Source organism: Pteropus medius, unplaced genomic scaffold (genome assembly GCF_902729225.1).
Source record: "Pteropus medius unplaced genomic scaffold, Ma_sr-lr_union100, whole genome shotgun sequence".
NCBI classification, from domain to species: domain Eukaryota; kingdom Metazoa; phylum Chordata; class Mammalia; order Chiroptera; family Pteropodidae; genus Pteropus; species Pteropus medius.
This window is the reverse complement of record NW_024356336.1, coordinates 4,133,193-4,156,831: the sequence shown is the minus strand read 5'-3', so window position 1 is coordinate 4,156,831 and position 23,639 is coordinate 4,133,193. Positions and strand designations below refer to the sequence as shown.

The 23,639-nt window shown below is 36.6% G+C and overlaps 1 protein-coding gene across 2 annotated transcripts in view; it reads left to right on the top strand.

Moving 5' to 3' along the window:
- PITPNB (phosphatidylinositol transfer protein beta) overlaps positions 1 to 23,639 on the top strand; it is a 61,386-nt gene that overhangs the window by 4,427 nt on the left and 33,320 nt on the right. For both annotated transcript variants that reach the window (XM_039861887.1, XM_039861888.1), the window contains exons 2-7: positions 1,347 to 1,377; positions 4,180 to 4,325; positions 14,567 to 14,658; positions 15,451 to 15,458; positions 15,945 to 16,019; positions 17,546 to 17,629. In XM_039861887.1, the coding sequence (XP_039717821.1) occupies positions 1,347 to 1,377; positions 4,180 to 4,325; positions 14,567 to 14,658; positions 15,451 to 15,458; positions 15,945 to 16,019; positions 17,546 to 17,629 (436 nt within the window). The remainder of the gene's footprint in view (positions 1 to 1,346; positions 1,378 to 4,179; positions 4,326 to 14,566; positions 14,659 to 15,450; positions 15,459 to 15,944; positions 16,020 to 17,545; positions 17,630 to 23,639) is intronic.

Here is a 23,639-nt window from a genome sequence, read left to right as displayed (position 1 = left end):
GTTATTGTGTACCCTGAGGAGACAATTAAAATTTAGACTAGGTATGAAAGGACTTTGTATATCAACTTTATTCTTGATGAGAATAGAAATTAGTAACCATTGTGATTTTGAGAATGTTCGTTGTCTTTAGATGACCATTATTGGAAAGACAAAGAGTGATGAGTGATCCCCAGTAGTCAAGGAGGAGGGAATTACAGGAGACATATTTTATACATGTTGGAGATTAAGGTGATGTGAGTATTCAAGCACAGATGTTTGAGGAGAATAGGGAGAGAGAAGTAGGTAGAAAACGCAGCTGAATAGCAGTTGGAATGAGAAAAAAACTATTGGGAATTTTCTATAAAATGAAAATCAAGGTGACTGCCTTGAGGTTTTTTTTCCCCATTCCTTATAATAGGAAGAGTTAAAATAAGATTTTAAATGGCTCTGGTGTAGTTTGCTTAATAGGAGGGAAAAGTCTGAGAAGGACCAGGCCAAAAAAAAAGAAGAAAAAAGTTGCTATTTTGGACACCAGCTATTATCATGAGACAATTGATATTTAAGGATAGGTTTAAGAGTTTATGGTGGAAAAAGGTACTTCCCTATAAAAATCTGGAGGTAAAATTCAATATTCTGATATAAAATAATTTGCCATAATATATACATACACACATATACATACATTTTTGGAATTCATCTTCAGGAGCAGTAGCCTTCTTATGGGTCCTTGTGTGTCCAATAACAAACTCTGTTGGACAGAGTCAAACATATAATCAACCTTACATTAAATCTATCTAGGCTTATAGTTATAAGGTTCAGGGTATTTTCCATAGTAAAGTTTTTTCTTATAAAGTCTGAAGGACTGTTTACTTGTTTTTTTCTTAATAAAGTTGAGGAATAATTGGGTAATGGGGATCAATTTTGGGTAGAAATCATTCATAACATTGAATGAGAAGGACCATAAAAACAAAATGCATAGTGTATAGTTAGATAATGAAACCATACTAAAAATTTCATCAGGGCAGCCTGACCAGACAGTGTACAAATAATACATTCTGTACCCTGCAGTTTTCAATTATGAGTTTTTTCTCGTTCTTTACTCCTCACAAGCATCTCCGTAATTTTTGGGGTCCCAGTACAATGAGGACGCTAAATGCCAGTGATCATTGAGAGCCCAGAATGGTAGTTTAATTTTCCATTAAAAAACCCCTATTTAGAGCTATAGGCATTGAAAAAATCCTCTTTCATAGATAACATCCTTGTTCCAAGCTATGGATTTAAAGTAGAAGCTTTTTTAAACATAAGAGATCTGTTTTAAAACTGCCTATTTCATATGTAACACGTTCTTTTTCCTTCCATCTTTTTAGTCGTGTGGTTTTGCCCTGTTCTGTTCAGGAGGTAAGTCTTGTTTGATTCTGTATTTTATTCATACAGTCTATTTTGATATGTTAACCTAAAGTCATGTTTTCATTGTATTCATTTTCTTTACGTTTTAGTTTATGGGACAAAATGAATTAAAGTGTATAACAGGTTCTTACGCAGATAATTGTAAATGAATTTCTGTAACACTGCTTTGTTTTGGAAAGATCTAAAGAATGTAGTTTAACCTCCTGTCCAGTGCAGTTATTCTGTCTACTATATCCCAGAAAAAGGAGATTCTTGCCTCAACCTAAGCATTTTAAAGTTAAGTAACTTTCTGCTTAAAGAAGCAGCCTTCTTTACTTGTTCTTGGCTATTTTAAACATTGTATTTATTTTAAGCCAAAATCTGCTTTCCTGTAATGTTTGACTGTTGTTTAAGTTCCTTCCACTTGAGCAGAGGGAAATAGGCCTGTTGTGTCTTGCATACGATAACCTTTCAGATTTCCTTTTGGCAGTTCTCTCTCCTCCCTCAATCCCTCTTGTTCCATCTTCTCTACATGAGGTTACAAGGTTAAAAATTCCCAGCAAGTTCATTTGGTCTAATATAACATGACCTCTAGACTTCCTCACCAGCTGGTCTCACTACTGCATGTGTTGTAGTTGTTAGTCTCAACTGAAAACAATATTCCAGATGTCTGACTAGCACATAACTGTGAGAGATTATTGTCTCCCTTGATCTGTACATGATACAGAAATATATCACCCATTCAGAAGTTGCATGTTCTGCAGTTGTAGCTATCTGTAGTATGGCCAAGAATGAGGATAAAAGCAGAGATGACTTCTGAGAAATCAAGATATGTTGCAAAACGTGTGAAGCCCTCTGGGTCCCCGTGTAACTTACACAGTTTGCACTTGCTCTGTTATCCGGTTTTCTTAGAGCTGAAAAAGGATTAGAAGCAGTGAATTGGAAGTGGGACAAAACAAACTGATAATCTAAGAAGTGACAGCTGACAGAAGACAGAAAAATAAAATGCAGGAACTAAAAACGAGTAGCTCTCTGGTACTGTTTAGTGTAGACTTGAACAAAGCTGTATATATCTCAGTATTGCCTGAGGTTTCATTGTGTTAAAACACTCAATAAAAGCCAGGCATCCCTATTCTTGTATAATTGATTGTTTGAACTGGAATGTGGAAACTGACATTCGTTTTTGTTAATTTTTTTCTTTTGGTTTCAGCTACTTGAAGCAACTTGAAATCTTTATGAGTCTTGGTGTTGTCACCCAAAATAATCTCAGATCTTTGTTATACTCAGACTTAGTAAACACATCTCTTGTCTTCAATGAAAGCCTAGTGGCATACCACAAAATATTAGTCCATTAAGAATATTTTTTAGATACTGTTGTTTAGTTGTTTATATATAAACTTGTGTTACTCTGTTCCTGACCAAGATCACATTTATCTTTGACTTAGAAACATTTTAATTCTAGTTTTAAAATATGACAGTGTTGAAAGTACATTTTGAAGAACTTAAAGGTTGATTGTAGCATTACTGGACCAACACATTGTATCACAAAAACCAAAAGAAGACACATAGTCATCTGTGCCGTCTAAAATCCTACAGAAACTTATTTTTGATTCATTTATGAAATATGTTTGGTTGCACCTTCCTAAACCCTTCTAAATTGGAGTGAGAGGGGAGGGAAGGAGATGTGTTTGTGTGTTAAAATTAATCTGCAGAATAGCATCATATTTCCAGGGGCTTTTTAGATGTGAATATTTATGGAGCTTACAACTACCCCTACTTTTTGTACCACAAATAAAATAATTGGTTTTGAATTATTAGTTTTTAGAGGTAGCTTTTCTTTGAAAATACACTTAGAAAAACATTTCTTCAGGCTGTCTTCATGGAGAGGGGAAGAAATTTAGCCAGATTTGAAGAGATTAGAGATGGTGCCATGGTTGAGTCACTAGGAGCAAATTAAAACCTAAGAACTTTGCTTTTTATCACATGTCGGAATAGTTAGTGACTCCAGATTGGCATAGAACAATGTTGCCCACCCGCAGGTATTGGCACAGACCACTGCAAATTCTGGTTCACTTTAAAATGAAATAGAAACCACTATTAGCAGTTCCTTGCCTTTTATGGTAATACTTGTGTATTTATAATACTTTAAAAACAGTTTGTTTACTGGAGCACTTCACAGTTCACAGTTCTGGTCCAGGATACCCAATACTGTTTCTGTTTAGGCAGACAAAGGCCAAATTGGGTACCTCATATATAAGTCATGGGAAAAAAGACCCCAGAGGTCTACTAAAATTTAGACTGTAATGGTTCTTTGTATTTGCAGGCTTTTATCATTATACTTTATATCTCTCTTTTTTATTATTGAGAATGGTATTCTGGTTGCTCAGTTTTCTTAACTGGCAAAGTGATAATTATATACATGTTATACCTTTCTCAGAATTTTGTAAAATTAATGAGATACAATAGATGTGAAAATGCTTTGGAAAATACAAATGTATACTTATTATTCAAAAAGTTGAAGTTAATGTTAAGACATTTTTTTGATAAGTGGATAGTATATATTAAAGCACCAGAGTGTTTGTAACTAGCAGTTTTTTGAGTAATGGAAATCTTGTAAAATACTAGAGTTTCTTGAGCTCTGTGATTATGTGTCTTCCTAGACATTAACTTCTAATTTGAGTCACATTTTCACGTTGAACATATGTGCTAAATGGTTTGGAAATGCTTTTCTATATCATTTATAGTAAGATTTTAGCGTAAGAGGTTTCCACAGTTACTACTGACTTATTGAAATTCTGTTCTCTGAAATTTCAGTATCAGGTTGGGCAGCTTTACTCTGTTGCAGAAGCTAGTAAGAATGAGACTGGTGGTGGAGAAGGAATTGAAGTCTTAAAGAATGAACCTTATGAGAAGGATGGAGAAAAGGGACAGTATACACACAAAATCTATCACCTAAAGAGGTAAGAAGGGTAGTCACAATTGATGCTTAGTCATTACATTAAATATTTAGCTTACTTATTAAGCGTGTAGCTATCTAACTTACTAGTAGATATACTGAGGTACTTTTAAAAATTTCTATATGACAATGTGTTGCATTTTAATTTTTTGAACTCCTCCCTCCTTTATTGGTTATTTTTAAATTGTAAAAGTCATATATCTGCTTATAAAAAAATTCAGACAACATAGACAATAAAATAAAAACTTCATCCCCATCTCTTGCCATCCTATATCCATAACTCCAAAGAAAAACACTAGAAGCCATTTAGTTTATACTTCTATATCATTTTCTATTCATATTCAAATAAATTTTTTAAAAAACAGACATATCACTTGTATGATTTTTTTGTTCCGTACAATAAATGGAATTATACCATATATATGGTTCTACAGTTTGCTTTATTTTTCATGCAATAATATATTGTGAACCTCCTTCCATGTTATTTAATGTCCATGTCATTCTTTTTAAAGCTGAGAAAAATTTCTTACTATGGACATAATATAGTTTACTTATCCATTCTCTAAATGATAAGTTGGCAGCGGTTTTTTTTTTTGGTGTTTTATAGTTTTTGTTAAAAATGGTATTTCTATGAACATGGTTGTACATAAATGTCTTTATGCCTTAGGTTACTGTTTCTCTAGGAGAAATTTATAAAAGTAGGATTGCTGAAAGGACATGCTCATTTCAAATTTCGATATTGCTGCCAGATTTCCCTCCAGGAGTTTGATAGTGTTCATTTTTCCATATTTTTCTGTTTTTAATTTTTGCCAATTTGATGCGTAGAAAATAGTCTCTGGTTTAAATTTGCATTTCTTTACTAGTGAGTTTGTCTTTTCATGTTAATTGACCATTTGAATTGTGTGACTTGACTGTTCAAATCCTTTGTTTATTGTTTTTATCTGCTTAGTTTGTAGAAGTTCTTTTGCACATTTTCCTGAGTTTGGCAGTGTAATCTCTTATCTTCGGCATAAATATTTTAAAATAGAAAATACATACCAAATTTATCCAAGGACAAAAGACCAGTAATGGTTTCAAGAGGCTGTTTTGGCAATAGTCTCCCAGTCTATTAAAGGTAGGAGGGAGTCTTTGCTTTTATCTTGTCTTTAGTCTCTTTGTAGTGAAATGAATAACTCTGTTTTGTAGAGCTCCTTAAAAGTTATAGATGAGTTGTGATGATCAGTATTCTTCACATTGTCTCAGTTTAAGGCTACTGCTTGATTTATAGAGACGCATGAATATTAAGCAGGTTGTCATTTTATAGAACCTTAAATTTTATTGTTATTTTCTTTTAGAACACAGCATTTCTTTGTTTCTGATGCAGGTTTTAGTGAAGGCAAAAACTGATCAATCAATTATCCATAGAGACTGTCTTATTCATGGTTTCTATTACTTTGTACCCTAAGTCCATCTACTTTTTTTTTTATCTTTTTGACATTTAATATTTTATATTAGTTTCAGGTGTACAGCATAGTGTTAGACATTTATATAATTTATGAAGTGATCCTCCCAATAAATTCAGTACCCACCTGGCACCATACATAGTTATTACAATATTATTGACTATATTTCCCATGTTGTACTTTATATCCACATGAATATATCTTAAAAATGTGTCAATTAAGAGAAAATTTTAGCATTCTACGTGGTAGAATCTGTGTAATATTTATAGTACTGATTAACTTATGTACCCTCAGAATTCTTTTTATTAGCATTTTACATTCACTCATTAATTGAATTTTACCAATACATAAAACTTCCTTTATTATAAACATTCAGCTCGGGGGGTTCTAAAATAAACCAGAAAGTTATCTATATTAAATTTTCTTTTGGTCTGTGATGTCTTTATGTGAATAAACTTAACATAGATTTAAAATTCGTCATTCGAAAACTAAGATTTGGAAGGTTGGGGAAATGTTTGATATATTATTACATGGAAAAGACCAATTGCTAAATATGTAAATATTCATATGTATACATATGTAATATATATGTTTTTTTAAAGTAATCAGAAAAAAAGGCTAGAAAGAGCATCATTAAAATGTTAAGAATGTGGTTTAAAAATTTCTTTACTCTTCTGTATTTTTGTTTAATGAGAAAAAGCGATAAATACTATTTTTGAAACATTTGATTTAGATGACACTCTAACCATAAATAACGAATCTCTTAAGTTGAAGAGGAGTATGTAAATATAGTTAGTGCAAGAGATATTATTGCTCTGGAGAGTGTATTTGGAGATGAGAACAAGAATTCCTCGCATGTTTTTGGTGGATTAAATAAAGGAAAACTTTGGCTCTCTAGATGCTAGCCTCCTTGTGCACTCAGCCTTCTGGAACAGTTTTTTCATTCCTAAGAGTCGAAATTATTCCATAGTACCCTTTTGTTTTACCCTTTTATGCGCTCATTTACACCTCATTGCAGTCTTGAGAAATAGGCAATGTATACATTGTATGTAAGAAGACACTAAGGTAGATACTTACCCAAAGTCACACAACTGAAAAGTGGTAGGGTGGTGACTGATACCTGCAATCTCTGATTCTAATGCCGTGCTCTTTTGGTCACAAGTAGGCAGTCCCAAGTGCCTGACAATGAGCACTCAACCCAGTGAACACAGGTGTTTCATAAGAAGGGAGGGAGGGGGTCTGACTGGATCATGAGGGCTGTTTGATGCCCATAGAAGGCTGGCCTTATCTCACAAAGATGGCAACTGAATGGAGGCATGGAGAAGCATGAGACAGGAAGGGAAAAAAGGAGACAATAATGGCTCTCAAGAAGTGTGACAGATAATAGCCACCCTGACAGTAATGAAAAACAACCAAAAACCTGTTCATTAATGAAGACAAAACAGAGACAAGTTGTTGCTGTAGTCTGGGAGAGGGAATGGTCATGGGGCAAGGGCAATTAGATGTCTGCACTCAAAATCATCAGTGTCATACCGAAGGCAAATAGCAATAGGATAAGAATATTATTGAAGGGCAAAGATTCATTTAGTAAATCCGGAGGCCTTCACTGTGCCATAGGGAAGACCGCAGTGATGACACAGGGCTGTCAGTGTAGCCCTGTCAGACTTCAGTATCTTATAAGAGCATCAGTATGCTGAAGACATACCCTTAGTTCCTAGAGAGTTTTAGAGCTCTCTCCTTAAGGAATTTAAATATGTGTATAATAATATATGTTCTTTTTTCTAGTGTTTACTCCATTGGGTAAACCTGAAGTGCTCTGTGCACTGTCATTGTATAGCATTGATAGAATTGCAGACTTGGCAAACTTGGATGGCTAAAGGTAAGGTTGGCTAAGGCCACCAACACCTTATTTTACGTTTGAGATACTAGAAATTCTGAGTTCCACTTTACCCGCTGTAATCAGGGTCTCTGGATTCCCCGGCCAGTGTGCCTTCCCATTTCAGCAAAACACTTGTTGGTAAGATATACACATTTAATCTCAACCAGAAGATTGAGGAACAGTCTTGGCAAGGTGTTAAAAAATCCAAAATTTAGTGGCCATCTCAAGGGACATTTCAATCATTTCTGTTTTCTTTCAATCTTTTTTATGGGGTAACGAGATTCTTTCCATATCTTTTGATAACTTTCACTAGTGAGGAGTCACCCATGGTAATTCTAAGCATAGGGTCTAGTACTTAGTATATTCTCACAGTGTGCTGGTCACTGTAAGTGCCCTAAGTGGTAGCTCATTTTATTTCCCACAGCAGCCTTTTCTAGTGAGGAAACTAAGGTCCAGAAAGTTTTAAGTATGTAGCCCCTGTGTCCCTGCTAATTGGTAGCAGAGATGGCATGAATCCAACCAGGTGACTCCAGAACTCGCCCTCTTACTCACTTGGCTCTACTGAAGTCCTGTGCGAGAGTTAGAATATTTTCCATTTGTTGAAGTGAGCTGCAAAGGAGTTTACAGAGAAGTTCTTCCAAAACCATGGATTTTACCATATCCTATTTTCTCATAAATCTTTAAAGTCTCAAGTCTTCTCTCAAAATAAAGTTAAACTCAACAAGGTACTCAAAATTATCCACATATCCCCCATTGTAGTAACCTTTGGCTCTAAGTAAGCTAGTCTCTTCATTGTTTTCCAAAGTGACCTGTTCAGCCCCTTACACTCTTCTGATTTTGGGTCCCTCATAACTTGCTCAGCTTCCTCAGCACAGCTCAGATCTGTTCTGTGCAAAGGCATTCCTTGACTACTTACATTCTTTCCTAAACTCCGTCACTTTTGTCACTCTACTCATTTTGCCACCTAGTCATATATGTCCATATGTGTACATATTTGTCTTGTACCCCATTTACCACAAAAGTTTGAGTACATTTCTTTAAGTTGCTTAATATGCCCTTAATGGTGGATGTTGGAGAGGAAGACATAATTTATTGGGTAAAGAATTTGGAACCAAGGCAAGAAAATGTGTTGCAACCTTGAAGGTGGTTATTTCAGAGAAAAACTTGAAGCTCTCCTGAGACCTCATAGGAACACACTCACCAGACCTTTTGTTGTTTTGTTTTCTCTCCTTTCTTAGGGAAATTTAGATTTACTCTTTTTTTTTTTATTTTTTTTATTCATTATAAGCGTTATGCCTTCACCATCTTCAGTCAGTCCTGGATGGTGGAGAATTCATAAAGCTTTGTCAACTGTAGAATAGCCTTGTTGCCCAAAGGTTAAAACAGCAGAGGTTTTATTGAAAATGGTTTTAAAATTTCATGTGGCTCAAGTTAAGAGCTCAATTTTGTAAGCAAAAAGAATGATCTGCCAGGAAATAAAGTTATGTTCACATTTAAAAATGAGAAGTTTAAATCACCTGAGAATATAAAGATTAATTATAAATTATGTACATTCAGAGAGCATCTCTGAATAAGAAATTAATAAACAGCCTAATACAGTAATTTGTTCTTGAGCTGAGAATTAGCCATCAACACATAATTTTTTGTGTGTGTTTATATAGTTCTGAGTCTTAAATTTTGTACAGTTCAAAGTTTTCTAAATCAAGAGCGATCCTATTCTAGAAGAATATCAGAAATATTACTGAAATACATTGTTTCTTCTGTATGGTATACAGTGACCCTTGAAAAACACAGGTTTGCACTGCATGGTTCCACTTATATGCGGGTGTTTTCAATAAATATGCAGTCAGCCCTCTGTATCACCAGAGTTTGCTTTCATGGATTCAACCAACCACAGAAGGAAAATCGTACTTTAGAGTCGTGGTTGGAAATCCACGGATGCAGAGGGCCAATTGTATGTGGTATCATACGCCATTTTATATTAGGGATTTGAGCATTGCAGATTTTGAGGTCCACCAGGTCCTAGAACCAATCTCCTGCAGATACCGAGGGATAACTGTAGTTAAGCTTTTGGGGAGTCAATTTGTACATTAAGTTTTACTGTGTGGGGTGTTGGCACCCCAGCATCCAGGTTGTTGATGGGTCAACTGACTTCATTTCTCATTGCTATTCCCCATTTTGTCATGTGAAAACTACTTTTTTCTCTTTTTTTTTTTACAATTTCCCAAAACTTTTGTATCCTATCTTTCATGTGTTGAACAGTTTGTATCTGGTTATTTTATTTCTTTCCCACGAATCAGGGAGTTTTAAGTTATAATTTTTCCCCCTGTCGCTCCATTTCTTCCTTCATTCTTCTATCTTCATAGCCACTACAGTAAAGCGAGTTACAATTATCTCTTTCTTGAACTTCTCCAATTATCTGCAGATTGTTCTCTTGCCATCCATTCTTGTGACTGTTGTAAAGAATGCCGCTATGAACATTCTTGTACAGTTTCTGAGTGTATGTTTTTATTTCTCTTCATTTTAAATAAATGTAAATACCTACAACCGGAATTGCTGGGTCATATGCTAACTCCTCACTTTTTGAAGAACTGCCAGGCTGTTTTCCAAAGCGACTGTACCATTTTACATTCCCACCAACAGAGTACGAAGGCTCTGTATCCTTGCCAGTGCTTGTTATTTGCAGGTCTTTGGTTTTTGTTTGTTTTATAGTAGCCATCATAGTTGGTGTGAGGTGATATGATATCTTTTGGTTTTGATTTGCATTCCCCTGCTGATTAATGGTGTTGAGCATCTCTTTATGTGCATTGGTCATTTATAGATCTTTAGGGAAATATCTATTCAAATCTTTTACCCAATTGGATTGTTTTTTGTTGTTTTAAGAGTTCTGTGTATGTTCTGGATCTAGTTCCCTAACAGATAAATGATTTACAAACTTTATTGCCCATTCTTTGAGTTGTTGTTGCCCTTTCTTGGTAGTATCCTTTAGAGCTTAAAAAGTTTCTAATTTTGATGAAGTCCAATTTACCTTTTTTTTGTTGTTATTTATGCTTTTTGTGTCATAATTTTATTGGTTAATCCAAGGTCACAAAGATTTAATCTCTGTTCTAAGAATTTTATGGTTTTAGCTCTTACATTTAGATATTTACCCCGTTTTGAGTTAATTTTTGCCACCATCTATTCTAGCCCACTCCCATTCATTTTCCACACAACACTAGAATGATCTTAAAGCTTAAATCAGGTTGTGTCATTCCCCTTCTTAATGCTGTCAGTTGCTTCCTATCTTAATTCCCATCATACAAAGAATAAAATCCAAACTCTAACTTGTAAGATGGGCCCCTGTGATCTCTCTGCTCACTGTCCTCAGCTTGTGTCTCTCTGTTCTTGTTCACTACAGTCAGCTATGCTGCAGGCCTCAGAGTGGCCCAAGCAGGCCAAGTCTTTTGCTCTTTTAGGACCTTTGTCCCATTTCTTCATGTGGTTGGCCCTCCTCACCCTCAGGTCACCACTGTAATGTCACTTCCTCAGGGAAGCCTTCCTGAGCATCCTTGCCCAGGCGGCCTGTTCCTTACTGTCACTGCATTTCAGGGGAGGTAATTCTCTGCCTTTTGTCATTTACCGCTGTTTTCTGCTCTCTTTTCCAGAAGGTGAGCTCTGGGTGGGGATAGTCCCTGTTTGCACACCATTATTTATACATCCCCTGACACATTGGCACACAGTTAAGTACTTGCTTAAGTAAATGAATGAGGTGCCCTGTGGATTTAAGGTATATTTCAGTTGATTATAAAGTGAAAAAAGCAATTCCTTGTTTTATTTTATGGCAAATTAATTTAGTCTTCAAATTCTCTGTTTTCTACATTTTGATGTTTATCCACAGGATAGAGAAGGATGGAAAAGTAGATCTTTGGATAGTTTTACTCATTTTGTTTACAAGTATATATAAAAATTTCATGGGAAAAGTACAGTTTGAGATGATTTCCCAAGGTATCATTTATCTCAGAAACAGCATTTTAAAAAAGAATACTCCTAGGTCAGAAGTTCAGTGTACGTTATGGTCTTTTATTATGTATCTTTTAAACCACATAAGCCCTTTGTTTTCCTTCTACCACTATGACAAAGTGGTGTTACTGCAAAACCGACAGGTTTACAACCATTTAACAATATTGAGGTTAGATGTTAATATTATCTCCTCTCAACACAATTGATAAAACACTTTGGTTGACTTTTACCCTGAAGTTAAATATTCTTAAATAATCTTCAGTTGGAGGAGGGCTCTGTATTGGCAAAGAACCTTTGTGCTCTTAGGCATTATAATGTGGCTAAGTCTTAAACAGCTGAAATCTAGATATGTTTACCTTGAGGCAAGCATTATCAGGAGTGCTGGTTTACTGTGAGAACATTTTGTGAATAGTTTGGGAGAACAAGAGGAGGAATGTCCTTCTTAATTTGTTTTTGAAGGTCTAGCTCCATTTTTTTAATTCAGTTAATATTTGTCCCTTTTCTGAGACTGAAATCTAAGCTTCCAAAACAGAATTTCCTGCATTTTACCAAAGTGACTTCCTACGGGATACTAGGTAGGGGAATGATATATATGCTCTCAGTTGTATATAAGTAGCACACTTGAATTGTTCAGAATATATTAAAGTTGCCATTAATGAAAGTTCCTTTCTTGTAAAACAGAATTGAAATTTAATTTTATTTACTCCAGTTATGCATTTTCTTCATTTTCTCATTGAGGACAGATGTGTTTGTTAGTGTTCTCTTGTTAAATGTAAAAAGCCAGTAAATTGGAAACAAAACTGGCTCAAAGGTTTGGTTGTTCCTAACTAACTCAAAACATAAAATGAGTTGTTGGAATTCATATAGTGGAAAAAAACATCTCGGAAATAAGATAATAGGCAGTTTAAGAGCAAGCTGAAGAAATAGTAAAGCTTTCTTGTAGATTTGGCTTTTGGTGAACTTTAATGACTGACTACCAATTTTCTCCTGTTTTAGAACTTCTGATGAATATTAAGGTTTTTAGACTATTGAGCACCCTAGGAATAAATGAGATAGTGTTAAAATATGTTTCTGAGCTAGTACACAGCTAATTTTCTCCTGCTTTTTTTCTAAGTTCACCAAATGAACCGTTGATATATCTGTTGGTCATACTCTCAGATAGATGATCTTGTAGCTTGTATTTAAAAAATTTACCCACATATATTACATTATACCCTGATGAGACCTCACCCACATTTAAAGGGATTTTGGTTCTAGTTCTTTAGTAATAGAAGAAATAATTTGGACTGCTACATATTGTTTGACTTTCAATGTGATAGTATTTTCAGTTATACTGGCTTAATTTTTCTGAAGTTATACCCCTTTGCATGAATCTTCCCAAGATTTGAAAAGAATAAGTGCTTAAAGAATTAGCCCCCCTTTATTATTTTAACGATGTAGAGGCACAGGTAAATCTCTTGATGCCTTTGGAATCGCACTGGTACTGCCATATATATGTAATAGTAGTACTTGAGCATTTCTTTTCCAGTGATTTAATTAGCCACAATAGTGGAAGCTCCAAATCGTGTACCTGCTCTTATGTTCAGAGGAGACAACAAAAGGGCTATCCACACCACCTCTCCTATAACCACACAGCTCTCTGGCTAGAATGGGGTTCCTTATATCTTGTGTCTGTCTGGTCAACTGCTCAGTCTTATTATGGGCCTGGAAGTCCATTTTGGGTCCCAAGTTTACTTAGTTTTTTTCTTTCTCTTAGCTTAGGAAGTTAAGTTGTGCTTGAAATTTCTCAGAGAAGCAGCTCTGATATGGAAAATATCTATATACATACACACACATATATATGTAATAGGGCTTGTAGTTAGAGGATATAGTTTTGATATAGTTATTTAGCCACTTAAATGCTGTTATATGAAATAATTAATGCTTACCTCACAGTGTTATTAGGAGATTTAAATGAAGAAGACAGGTGAAAGTACCCAGCCCCATGTCAGCTTATAATTAAAAAGGAGTGACTACCATTTATTGAGCACTCATTGTACTGCGCAGTGTGCTGAACACATTACAGATATTATCTGATTGAATCCCCTCAATAACCCTGCAGAGTGGATAATGTGAACTCCATTCAACACATGAGGAAATTCAGAGCCAAATAATATGTCCAAGGTCACACATCTTCCAAGTGGTGATGTTGGAAGTTGAATCCAGTTTGTGTGAAAAGCCTGTGTATGTAAAACTCCTTTTACATAAAAATGATCATTTTTCATTTGCATTTGTTAGAAGACTGACAAGCCTGATTTATCTGCTTGTTCTTTAACCAGTTGTATTCTATTTGTGGATATCCTTTGTCCTTTTTATCTGTTGGGATTTTTCCTGATTATCTTACGAATTTGCACAAGCTCACCATGTATTATATATTTAACTCTTTTCTGACCATACTTGAGGCACCAAGTGACATTCATCTTTTAAAACTACACAATTTTAAACTTGGATATGTTTTAATATCTCATTTCTACTTGAGGTCCTTCATATTGTCATTTTTCTTTAGATTTATTCTGTAAAGTGTATTAAAAGACTTATTTAGGGGATACTCCCGTATTCTGGGGCTTCTTTTTTTTTTTTTTTTTTTTTGCATTAAGAAACAGTATAAATATAAAATAATATTGAATGTCAACTGTAATTGAAAATAAAAATAAAAAAAGAAACAGATTTGGGAAATCTACATGAGAGAAAGTCTGTTGTTATTAATTTTCCCCCTGATTACTTTGGGAATGAAAATAAAACTGTTGATAACAATCTTAAACAAGAGTTCATGAAGCTTAGAACATAATCGCCTTTGATTACAGTGCTCTTTGAAGCAGTCTGATAGATGCCAATAAAGAAGTGATAGTGTTACTGAAAACATATCTAATATTTCTCTCTTCACAGCAAAGTTCCTGCATTCGTGAGGATGATTGCTCCCGAGGGCTCCTTGGTATTTCATGAGAAAGCCTGGAACGCATACCCCTACTGTAGAACAAGTAAGCCTGGTTCTCAGCAGCCATTCCACCCCAGATAAGGAGAGGGATCTGGGTGCTAGCACCTTTGAGAAAGGTGACACCAAGCAAGGCCTTTTGTAGGTTCTCAGGTAGTCACTGCATGAGCTATGGCAGAAAAGAGGGTCCCCGCCCCAGACATTTGTGAGGGTTATTGGTTCACTCTCAGATGACAGCGACATTGAGGTCTTGCTGACCACGGAGGCTCCAGCGGTAGGCAAGTGAAAGGAATACAGGCATATCTTGTTTCGTTGTGCTTTGCTTTATTGCATTTCGCAGATACTGAAATTGAAGGCAAGACCTTCCAGTAACAAGATTACAGCTTGCTTTATGGCCATACTTGTTTTATTAGGATGATGTGGAACTGAACCTGCAATATCTCTGAAGTATACTTGTACAGAAACTTTAAAGAAAGGTCATCCACACTCAGAAGTGTCTTCTGGTGTAGTTATAACAGTATTGGCACATAATACAGTAAGAATATGGCAGACTTCTGAAACTGTTTCCTGTTCTTTGCTAAATTAGTGTTATAAATGATGGTTAGCTTTTGTGATATTATTCCTTTTACCATTGTATAGAATTAAATTAATGACTTCATAATCAAAGTATCCTATAGTGTGACTTGGGTAGAAACTGTTTCGCAGACATAAACTACTATATGTTGTTTTCAGGTAGTTTACTCTTCGTGACATTAAATATTGTGACATATTGTTCTGACTCCAATTAATATTCTGAAATTTTTCCCCTTTTATTGCCTACCTGTTCATTATGCCTCAGTTGTAACGGTGAGTAAAACTGTTTTTGTGTCACATACTCTTTATTTTTAAACTGTGCTTTATGCAGTAATTATTTTAACTATTCCTTGCTTTATTAAAACTGCCCACTGCTGCATGGCTTCTCTGTGCTTCTTCCAACAGCCCTCACGCCACCACATATTCTCAGTGTTAATGGGTGGCTTCCAGCCTTGTCTCAAATCTGTTGACTTTATTTTACTTCTTCTTCCTTTGAATGCTCACCAGACCTCGCAACCTCTTTAATATTAGCCCTGTATACTGCATGACAAGTAGGGTTGTTTAAATTATTTAAAAGCTTGCAGCATTTGGGTTGCCTGACAAGTCTAGAAAAATAGGTAGCTAATGATTCTTTGTCACTTGAGGATCAGGCTTGTTGAGTCAAAGCATGGATGATTATGCTAGGGAAGGCTCTTGCAGACATGAACCCCAAAGAACTGGTGAAAGATCACTGTCATTTTGCTGTTGTGTTTTCTGCAGAATGAATATATGAAAGATGATTTCTTCATTAAAATTGAAACATGGCACAAACCAGACTTGGGAACATTAGAAAATGTAAGTTTCACCTCTGGGCTTTCAGTGCAGAAGCCCCTGGAAATGAGAATACCATAGTCCATTTGGTCATCAGCAAAGCGATGCCACCTGCATTACTAGCATCTGGCCACCCCCAGGTGTGTCAGATTGCAGCGAAGTGAGTGAGCAACCAGAAACGTGGGCTTTCCCGGTCAGTCCCTTGGCCTTGGTGCATGAGTGGACTTGGGTGAGGTTGCTATTTTTATTAGCACCTTTCTTTCTCTGTGGCAGAGAGAGCACAGAAAAACCAGTTTTAGCCATTAAAGTTGAGATTTCTTTCATCTTTTCATCTCTGTATATTTGCCAGAGATGCTCTCCATAGCAAAATTGATTGCCTTAATTTTCACCTTCATTCCACTTTGCTGGGATATGGGTTGATGTCAGAGAAATGGCTAAACGGCAGAATGGAGAAGGTACTTTGAAAGATTTGCAGAAATGTTGACAAGCTCCTGATTTTTACAAGAAAATTAGGACTCAGTATAATCATTAACTTTTGGTAAGGTTGTCAGGGAACTTAGGGAACCGGATATAGGTTGATGTACTTGGCCCAGTGGATCTGAAAAGTATGGTTTTTGGACCAGCAGCATCTGTGAACCTGTTAGGAATGCAAATTCTCAGGCCCTACCCCATACCTACTGAATTAGAATCTCTGGGAAGAGGGCCCAGCTGTCTGTTTTCTGGTGTACACTAAATAACTGTTCCAACTTCATGACAGACACATTGTTAAGTAGGAGAATTAATTAATGGTAATTGCAGTAGATTCTGTTTTTACTGTGCTTTTATGTTGTTGGTGCCAAGTTATAAATTTAGGTTGTAATTTATAGTATTTTAACTTGAGTTTTTCTTCCAGGTGATCATGTTGTTTTTTCATAGTAACTAGAGTTTAGAGTCTAAATGAAATGATTTAGTATGCTTTAGTCTGTGTATGATTTAATTTGCCATTTTCAGCTTTCAAATGGGTATATCTGGCAGTTTTTAAACAATTCTTAATTTGTTCATAGATGGAGTTTCAGAAAGAAATGAACACGAAGTGTAGAGAAGTTGACATCATACTGAAACTCAATAGCTTTAGGATAATAAAGTTCAGTAGAGGTTTTAGACCATACAGTGCAGCTTCCTGAAATCTAATTATGATGTCACTTTGTTTATCTGGAATTAGGAGGTTACAAGGACTTTGCATGTGTCATTTGGATTAAACATAGGTCAGGTACATTTTGTTAAATAAATCATCTCTGAGGACTACCAGAAAATAATGGTGACAGGTTTCTGTTAATTTGGCAGAATCCTCACCCCAACCCTCTCCCTTATTATTTGGGGTATTGGAGTGGGGAGATAACAAAAGATTTCTAGATCCCTCAAGACTTCAGATAGCTAATGAAATAGCAATTTGGGTTTTTTATTCCTCATAATGTACTCTAAGAGACTCAAGATAAAGAATATATATGTAAGTGTAATAGTTTTACTGAGCAAGAATAGTCTACAGTTTGTTTTGTTTCTATTATTTATAGGTACATGGTTTAGATCCAAACACATGGAAAACTGTTGAAATTGTCCACATAGATATTGCAGATCGAAGTCAAGTTGAACCAACAGTAAGTACTGTGTACTATTCAATGACATTTTAACCTGTTGCCTCTTACATCTAAAAATTATTTTTTTCCTTTCTTCTATGGCCTACATTTGTACACTGAAATGAGCCTGGAGCTTGGGTCTGGGTCTGTGCCGCAAAGACCAGAGAGTCGGAGAGGTGATTTGCTCTTTGTGTAGATTTCACCTTTGCATAAGTGATCCCTTTAAGAAATCTCAGTGTACCTGAGATGTATAGAGGTTTATTTTCATGGGAGTGAGGGGAAGCTATAATTTACAAAAGAATTCTCCTTTGAGCTTCTTTAATGTGGGTCCCTTATACTTTTAAAGTGTGATTAAGAAAGCAAAAATTTAATTTGCATATAAATTTTCAATAATTCAAATTGACCTAGAGTTGTCATTTGTGGAAAATGGTTGATGGTAGAACATCTCAATTTAGCAGTTATTTAGCTTTCTATTTGATTCTTATTAGATGTAAATATTAGTATTTTAGGTTTTTAACAATGAAAAGGGTTTTTTTCCAAGAGTAATAAAAACCTTTATTTCACCATCAACCCGCCCCACCCCAGATAAGGCCCTTGTATTTCTTTGCCACAATTTGTTAATATTAACTCAGTTCTTATAGTATGTTGGGTGCTGCGTTGGTTTTTCAGGACACATCTATGGACATTTTACATTTTAAGACAACCAGTGGCTCTCCTCGTTGCTGATCTAGACAGCTAAAGCTTTGGAATTGAGAGTGTCACCCCTTGTTCTGCCCTGGTAAAAACAATGTGTTTAGTTCGCTTTTTATTTCATAGCCTTCCCATTTTATTTTTGGTGCTTCTTCTCTGAACTTGAGCATTGCTGTAAGCTGAACAGAAATAACCCAAACACTAAACATCTTGCTTTGCTTTTGAAATTTAAATGTAAACTTTCTAAAACGAAAGTCCCCTACCTTTTCTTAGAAATCAGTGGGGTTGGGGCTGCCAGCAGTGACCCTCAGAATCCAGAGGCTGGATTCTTTTAGGGCCTCTCCCTGATTAGAAGTGTGAGCACTGATAAGGGAACGTTGTCATAGAAGTTTTTAAATTTTAGCTGGGTTATGATTTGAAGTTACTTCAATTTTAGGAATTTTTCTGCCTTTGAAATTATATAGGACTTCAGAAGTGAAATGAATGTTCTATTTTAAGAACTATTCAGATATCTGTTTTGCCCATTTTTTCTCTTGATATCTATTCCAGCCATGATTACTGTACGTGCAAGAATGATGCTAGGAAGAAAAATCATTGGGAACGAGTTATGAATGAGTCATTTAATGACCAGGTCAGGACAGCTTACATGCCTGGAGCAGCAGGTCACAAAATAATATCAAGCAACAGTATGGCACACTGGAGAAGGCATTCAGATTATATTGTCAGTGTTTGAAAAAGTTGTGCTGGCCCAACAAAATGGTCCAGTCTTGTGTGGCTCATAAGTTTGCATTCCATGTTCTCTAGCAGAGTACAGGGCACCTTTGGTTTTGCTGGGGGCATAAGTGTCGTTCTTTGTTCTTGTTCTGAGGCTAAAATGGGCTCTCAGTCAATGTGTGCAGGCAGCAGTGCAAGTTGTAAGAACAATTAAGGCAGATTGTGAAGAATGCTGGAGGTCCTCAGTCCCATTCTTTCCACCCCAGCATAACCTTCAGAGAGGAGAGAAGGCAGTGCTGGCCTCAGATGAGCAAGACAGCAGCACTTGGGATAGGTGTTCCAGGTGGAAGGCACTACAGGTGCAAAGGCTGAGCGGGTGGTTTCCTGTGTGGAATAATGTTTGGGGTGGATAAATGTTGAAAGAGAGAATGGATTGGGCCCAAATGAGGAGGTCTGCCTTGTGAGTCCATGGAGCTGTGATTGAGAACATACATTCTGAAAAGATAGGCTTCAGATTCAAATTCTGAGGTTCTGCCACCTCCTGGCTCTTCAGTCTTAGGTTACTTATCTTCTCTGTGCCTGTTTTATCTTGTATAAAATGGGGCTAATTACCTTACAGGATTAAATGCCAGTACTTAGAGCAGTGTCTAGTTTAATGAATGTTTACCATCATTGTCATTATTATTAGTTACAGTTGTGCAGGAATTCTGAGAATCTGTTCACACCAGGCATTGTTTAGGTAGTGAATAAGTATTCAAATATGTCTCTGTGGTTTTGTTTTTCAGTGTTTGTAGCTCCTGTTTTCCAAGTTACATTTTAGAGATTAGTGATATATAAATGTTTTTTAAGTTTATTGGATTCGCAGTATCTTTTTTATTGTGATAAAATACACCTAACATAAAATCTACCATTTTAAATGTACAGTTCATTAGCATTTAGTACATTCACAGTGTTTTACAATCATCACCACCATCTAGTTCCAGAACAGTTTCATCATCCCAAACAGACACCCTGGACCCACTAATGGTCTCTCCCTCCTGCTCCCATCCTCCAGCCTTTAGCTACCATTAATCTGTTTTCTGTCTCTGGGTTTACCTATTTTGGATATGTAAATGGAATATGTAAATGGAATCATAACAATATGTAGCCTTCTCTGTCTGGCTGCTTTTACTTTAGCATGATGTTTTCAAAGTTCATCCATGTTGCTGCATGTGTCATTACTTCATTCCTTTTTTTGGCTGAGTAATAGTCCGGTGTATGGATATACCGTGTTTTATTCATCCACTCATCTGTTGAGGAACATTTGGGTTGTTTCCATCTTTTGTGAATAGGGCTGTTTCGAATATTTGTGTCACAGTAGCTTTTTGTTTATTTGTTTTCTAAGTCGTGGATACTAAAAGTACAACCAATGCCATATAGGAATTCATTCCTTTTGTCAGTAAAAAAGGAATCCTGATGTAAACATTTTCTGCTTATAAAAAGGGAGAGGGGAACTCTGTGGTAAGAGGTGATGGTGCCTGTGAAGTTTTTAAGCCTGGGGGTGAGGAGCAGAACATTAAGCTGCCCTGGCGGGGGAGTTGTAGGGCCTGGCACCCGTTCTAGCCGGGAGGTGGGCAGGAAACCTAGTGGGCTGGATCTGCCCTTTTCTTCTGCACATCTTCATCTGTTCACTCTGTTGCCACAGTTACCCCAACACACAAGCTCTTCTGGTTCTACCCTATCTATTTGACCTTGACTAGTTAATATTTGTCTTAGAATTAGCTTCTGTTGCAAGCACCTGGATCACCTGGCCATCCTTACCTTTTAGCAGATCCAGTTTGGTTTTCTGTTAATATGTTCATGTGATCCTGCTCTTTTATGTTCCTTGAAAATTTTTAATCCTAGGGGTTGGGAAAAGAAAGCTTTAAGAATGTATTTGCAATTCTAAAATGGCAGTGTTGTCATAGCAGTCAACAGGTATCTACTGGCTGCTCAGTCTGTGCTGCTGGCCTAGCCCTGCTAGAGCTATCCAAGATTGGTTTAGTATTCTCAAGAGGTTTACAGTCTGGGTGACACAAGCCCAGTACAGTGACAGAGTTAACAAATGGCAGAGGCTTACACATGGTCCAAAGTGCTACAGGATTTTAGAGAAAAGACCTAATGAGGATGAAAATCTGAAAAGACTGAATAGAAGAGTAGTAACATGAGGATGAATAGAATTTTGATGGGTGGAGTAGTTCACTCCCACACTCATTACATTTTTCCCTCTTACCCTCATTCTCTCTCTTCCTTCCAAATAGAAATTGAACCTCAGAGGGAATAATCTTTGTGTAGTTACCCACTATCTCTCTAGCTCCTAGGACAGGGCCTGAGATTTAGTAGGTATTCGTGAATGTGCGTTAAATCAGTGAATGAATTATAGGCAAATGTAATAGAAGCTAAGGTACAAATGCATTATTTAACAGCACTGAGGGAAAAGCTGGAATAATTTTTGGAGTTGAAGGGAACCTTGGCTACTTAGGCCTGGTTGCTTTCAAACTGTGCTTTGCATAATCCTGAGTTTTTTGGAGCCCATTCGTGTTGTCAGGATGGAGCGACTGGAACATGAGGCTGAGAAGTTCCCTCTGTCTCCCTCTCCCAGCACAGTTCTACTCGTCTGACATTAGTCTTCACTGTAAAATTTACTTCGAACACACAGTTCTGCAGCTGCAGAAAGTTTGGTTTCAGGGCTAACCTCTCTGTTTTACAAGTGAGGAAACAAACCCAGATAAATTAGATTTTCTTAAAATCATTTAGCTAATGCCAGAATTAGAAATTCTAACTCTCAATCCACTGTTTTTTCCACTGACTCTTGGTTCCTTCCAAGCTTAAGGCCCTGCTTTGTCACTCTTTTGAGTTGCCGCTTGAGCACTGTCTTCCTGTCCACGAACTGGTCTGCCACTGACCATGTCCTGGACTTTCCTCTCCTGGCACGTTGCTTGTCCTGGCCTTCCTCCCAGGACGCCTTCCCCTGTCCAAAGCCTGTATTCTGCAGGATCTCAGTCAGATTCCACTTCTGCGACCCCTATTGGAAACAGTTTTCCCCTCTGCTGACTTTCTGCTCTTGTTCATGTCATTGATGTGTCTCTTTCTCTGTGTTCAGGAACCCATCCCCTTTTCAGAGAGTGGGTCCTTCATAAATCTTTGTCGAATGATGAGTTTGAGGATACTTATGAAACTAACCTATGTGAGTCAAGAATTCGTGTAAATCGAAAGTGAATTTGATAACATCTAGGTTGGCAAGGGGTGAGGAAACAGGCACTCACGTTGTCTGAGGGAGTATGAATTGGTACAGTCCATGTGGAAGAATGAGAAATGCGCATGCCCTTGGACCCCAGTAAAATTCCACTTCTAAGAATTGATCCTATTCAGTGTGAAGTGACAAATGTATTAACATAAAATTGGAACAGTCTGAAGTCTAAATGTCTCCCTTCATCAATGGGGAACTGATTAAGCGCATGGTTTTACTCATATGATGGAGTTCAGTGCAGTCATTAAAAGAGAGCAAGAACTCTTTCCACTGATACAAAATCCTTCCCAAGATAGTGTGGAGAGAAAAAGATAAAGAAGAATGTGTATACTATGCTTCTATCTATGATATTGTAAAAGGGAGCCAAAATTGTATTAACTTATTAATAGGTGTCCAAGAAGACTTTGTAAGAGTGGTAATAGGGATTCTTTTGTGCACGGGGGAGGTAGATGGTGGGGAATGGGGTGGAAGGTGGAAGAGTCGAGGTGTGGCAGAGATAGGGGGGATGTCCTTTTCTCACTTAGTGTATCAGTTTGCCACATGACAAATCACCACAAATTTAGTGGCCACGTAATGTCACCTAATCAGAGGAATGAGAGCCATCACCTTTGCCATAGTCTGTTGGTTAGAAGCTAGTAGTAAGTTCTACCTGTACTCAGGGAAGGGGTTTATCCAAGATTGTGACGTGATTGGGGGATGGGGGGCTATGTCATACCAACAGTCAATATTTAGTGCCTAAAACTTGTTCTTCAGGGATTAAAGTGACACTAGAATTGTGAGCTTTATAACTACAAATTGGGCCAACAAGGTGGGATTTCAATAGGAAGGCCTTATGAGGTGTGGTGATCTCTCAAAGTTCACACTGGCATCTAAACTCTTGGAGGTTTTAGTTTCACTCTGACGTAATTCATTGATTTTCATTTTATTTTTAATGAACTCTAGTTTTTCTTGAAGGCGATTATTTTTTCTAAAAACCTTTTAAATGGTTGAATTTTTTCCGTCATGTTACTTGCTTTAATTTTGAGAGGATAAGTGGCCAAGTCTCCTGAATCAGGACAAAGTTGAAATAGTTGAGAGTTGAGGAAGCAAGAAGTTGGAAGTAAAGCTTGTAGCTTTTAACTCCACCTGGTGGGGGTTTCTGTTAGTGCAGGTGGATTTAATACAAACAGCCCTAAACATTTTAATTCATAGTGACTGTTGATTACTTTTAGGGTTAAACTCTTTGCCGAGTTGCTTGTGTCAGACAGCTTGCATACCTTTCTTGTCATAGACTTGCTAGTTTTGGTCATGCTTATGAACTGTACCTCACCATGCATAGGAGGGATGTGATAAACCCATAGTGTAACTCAATACATGGGT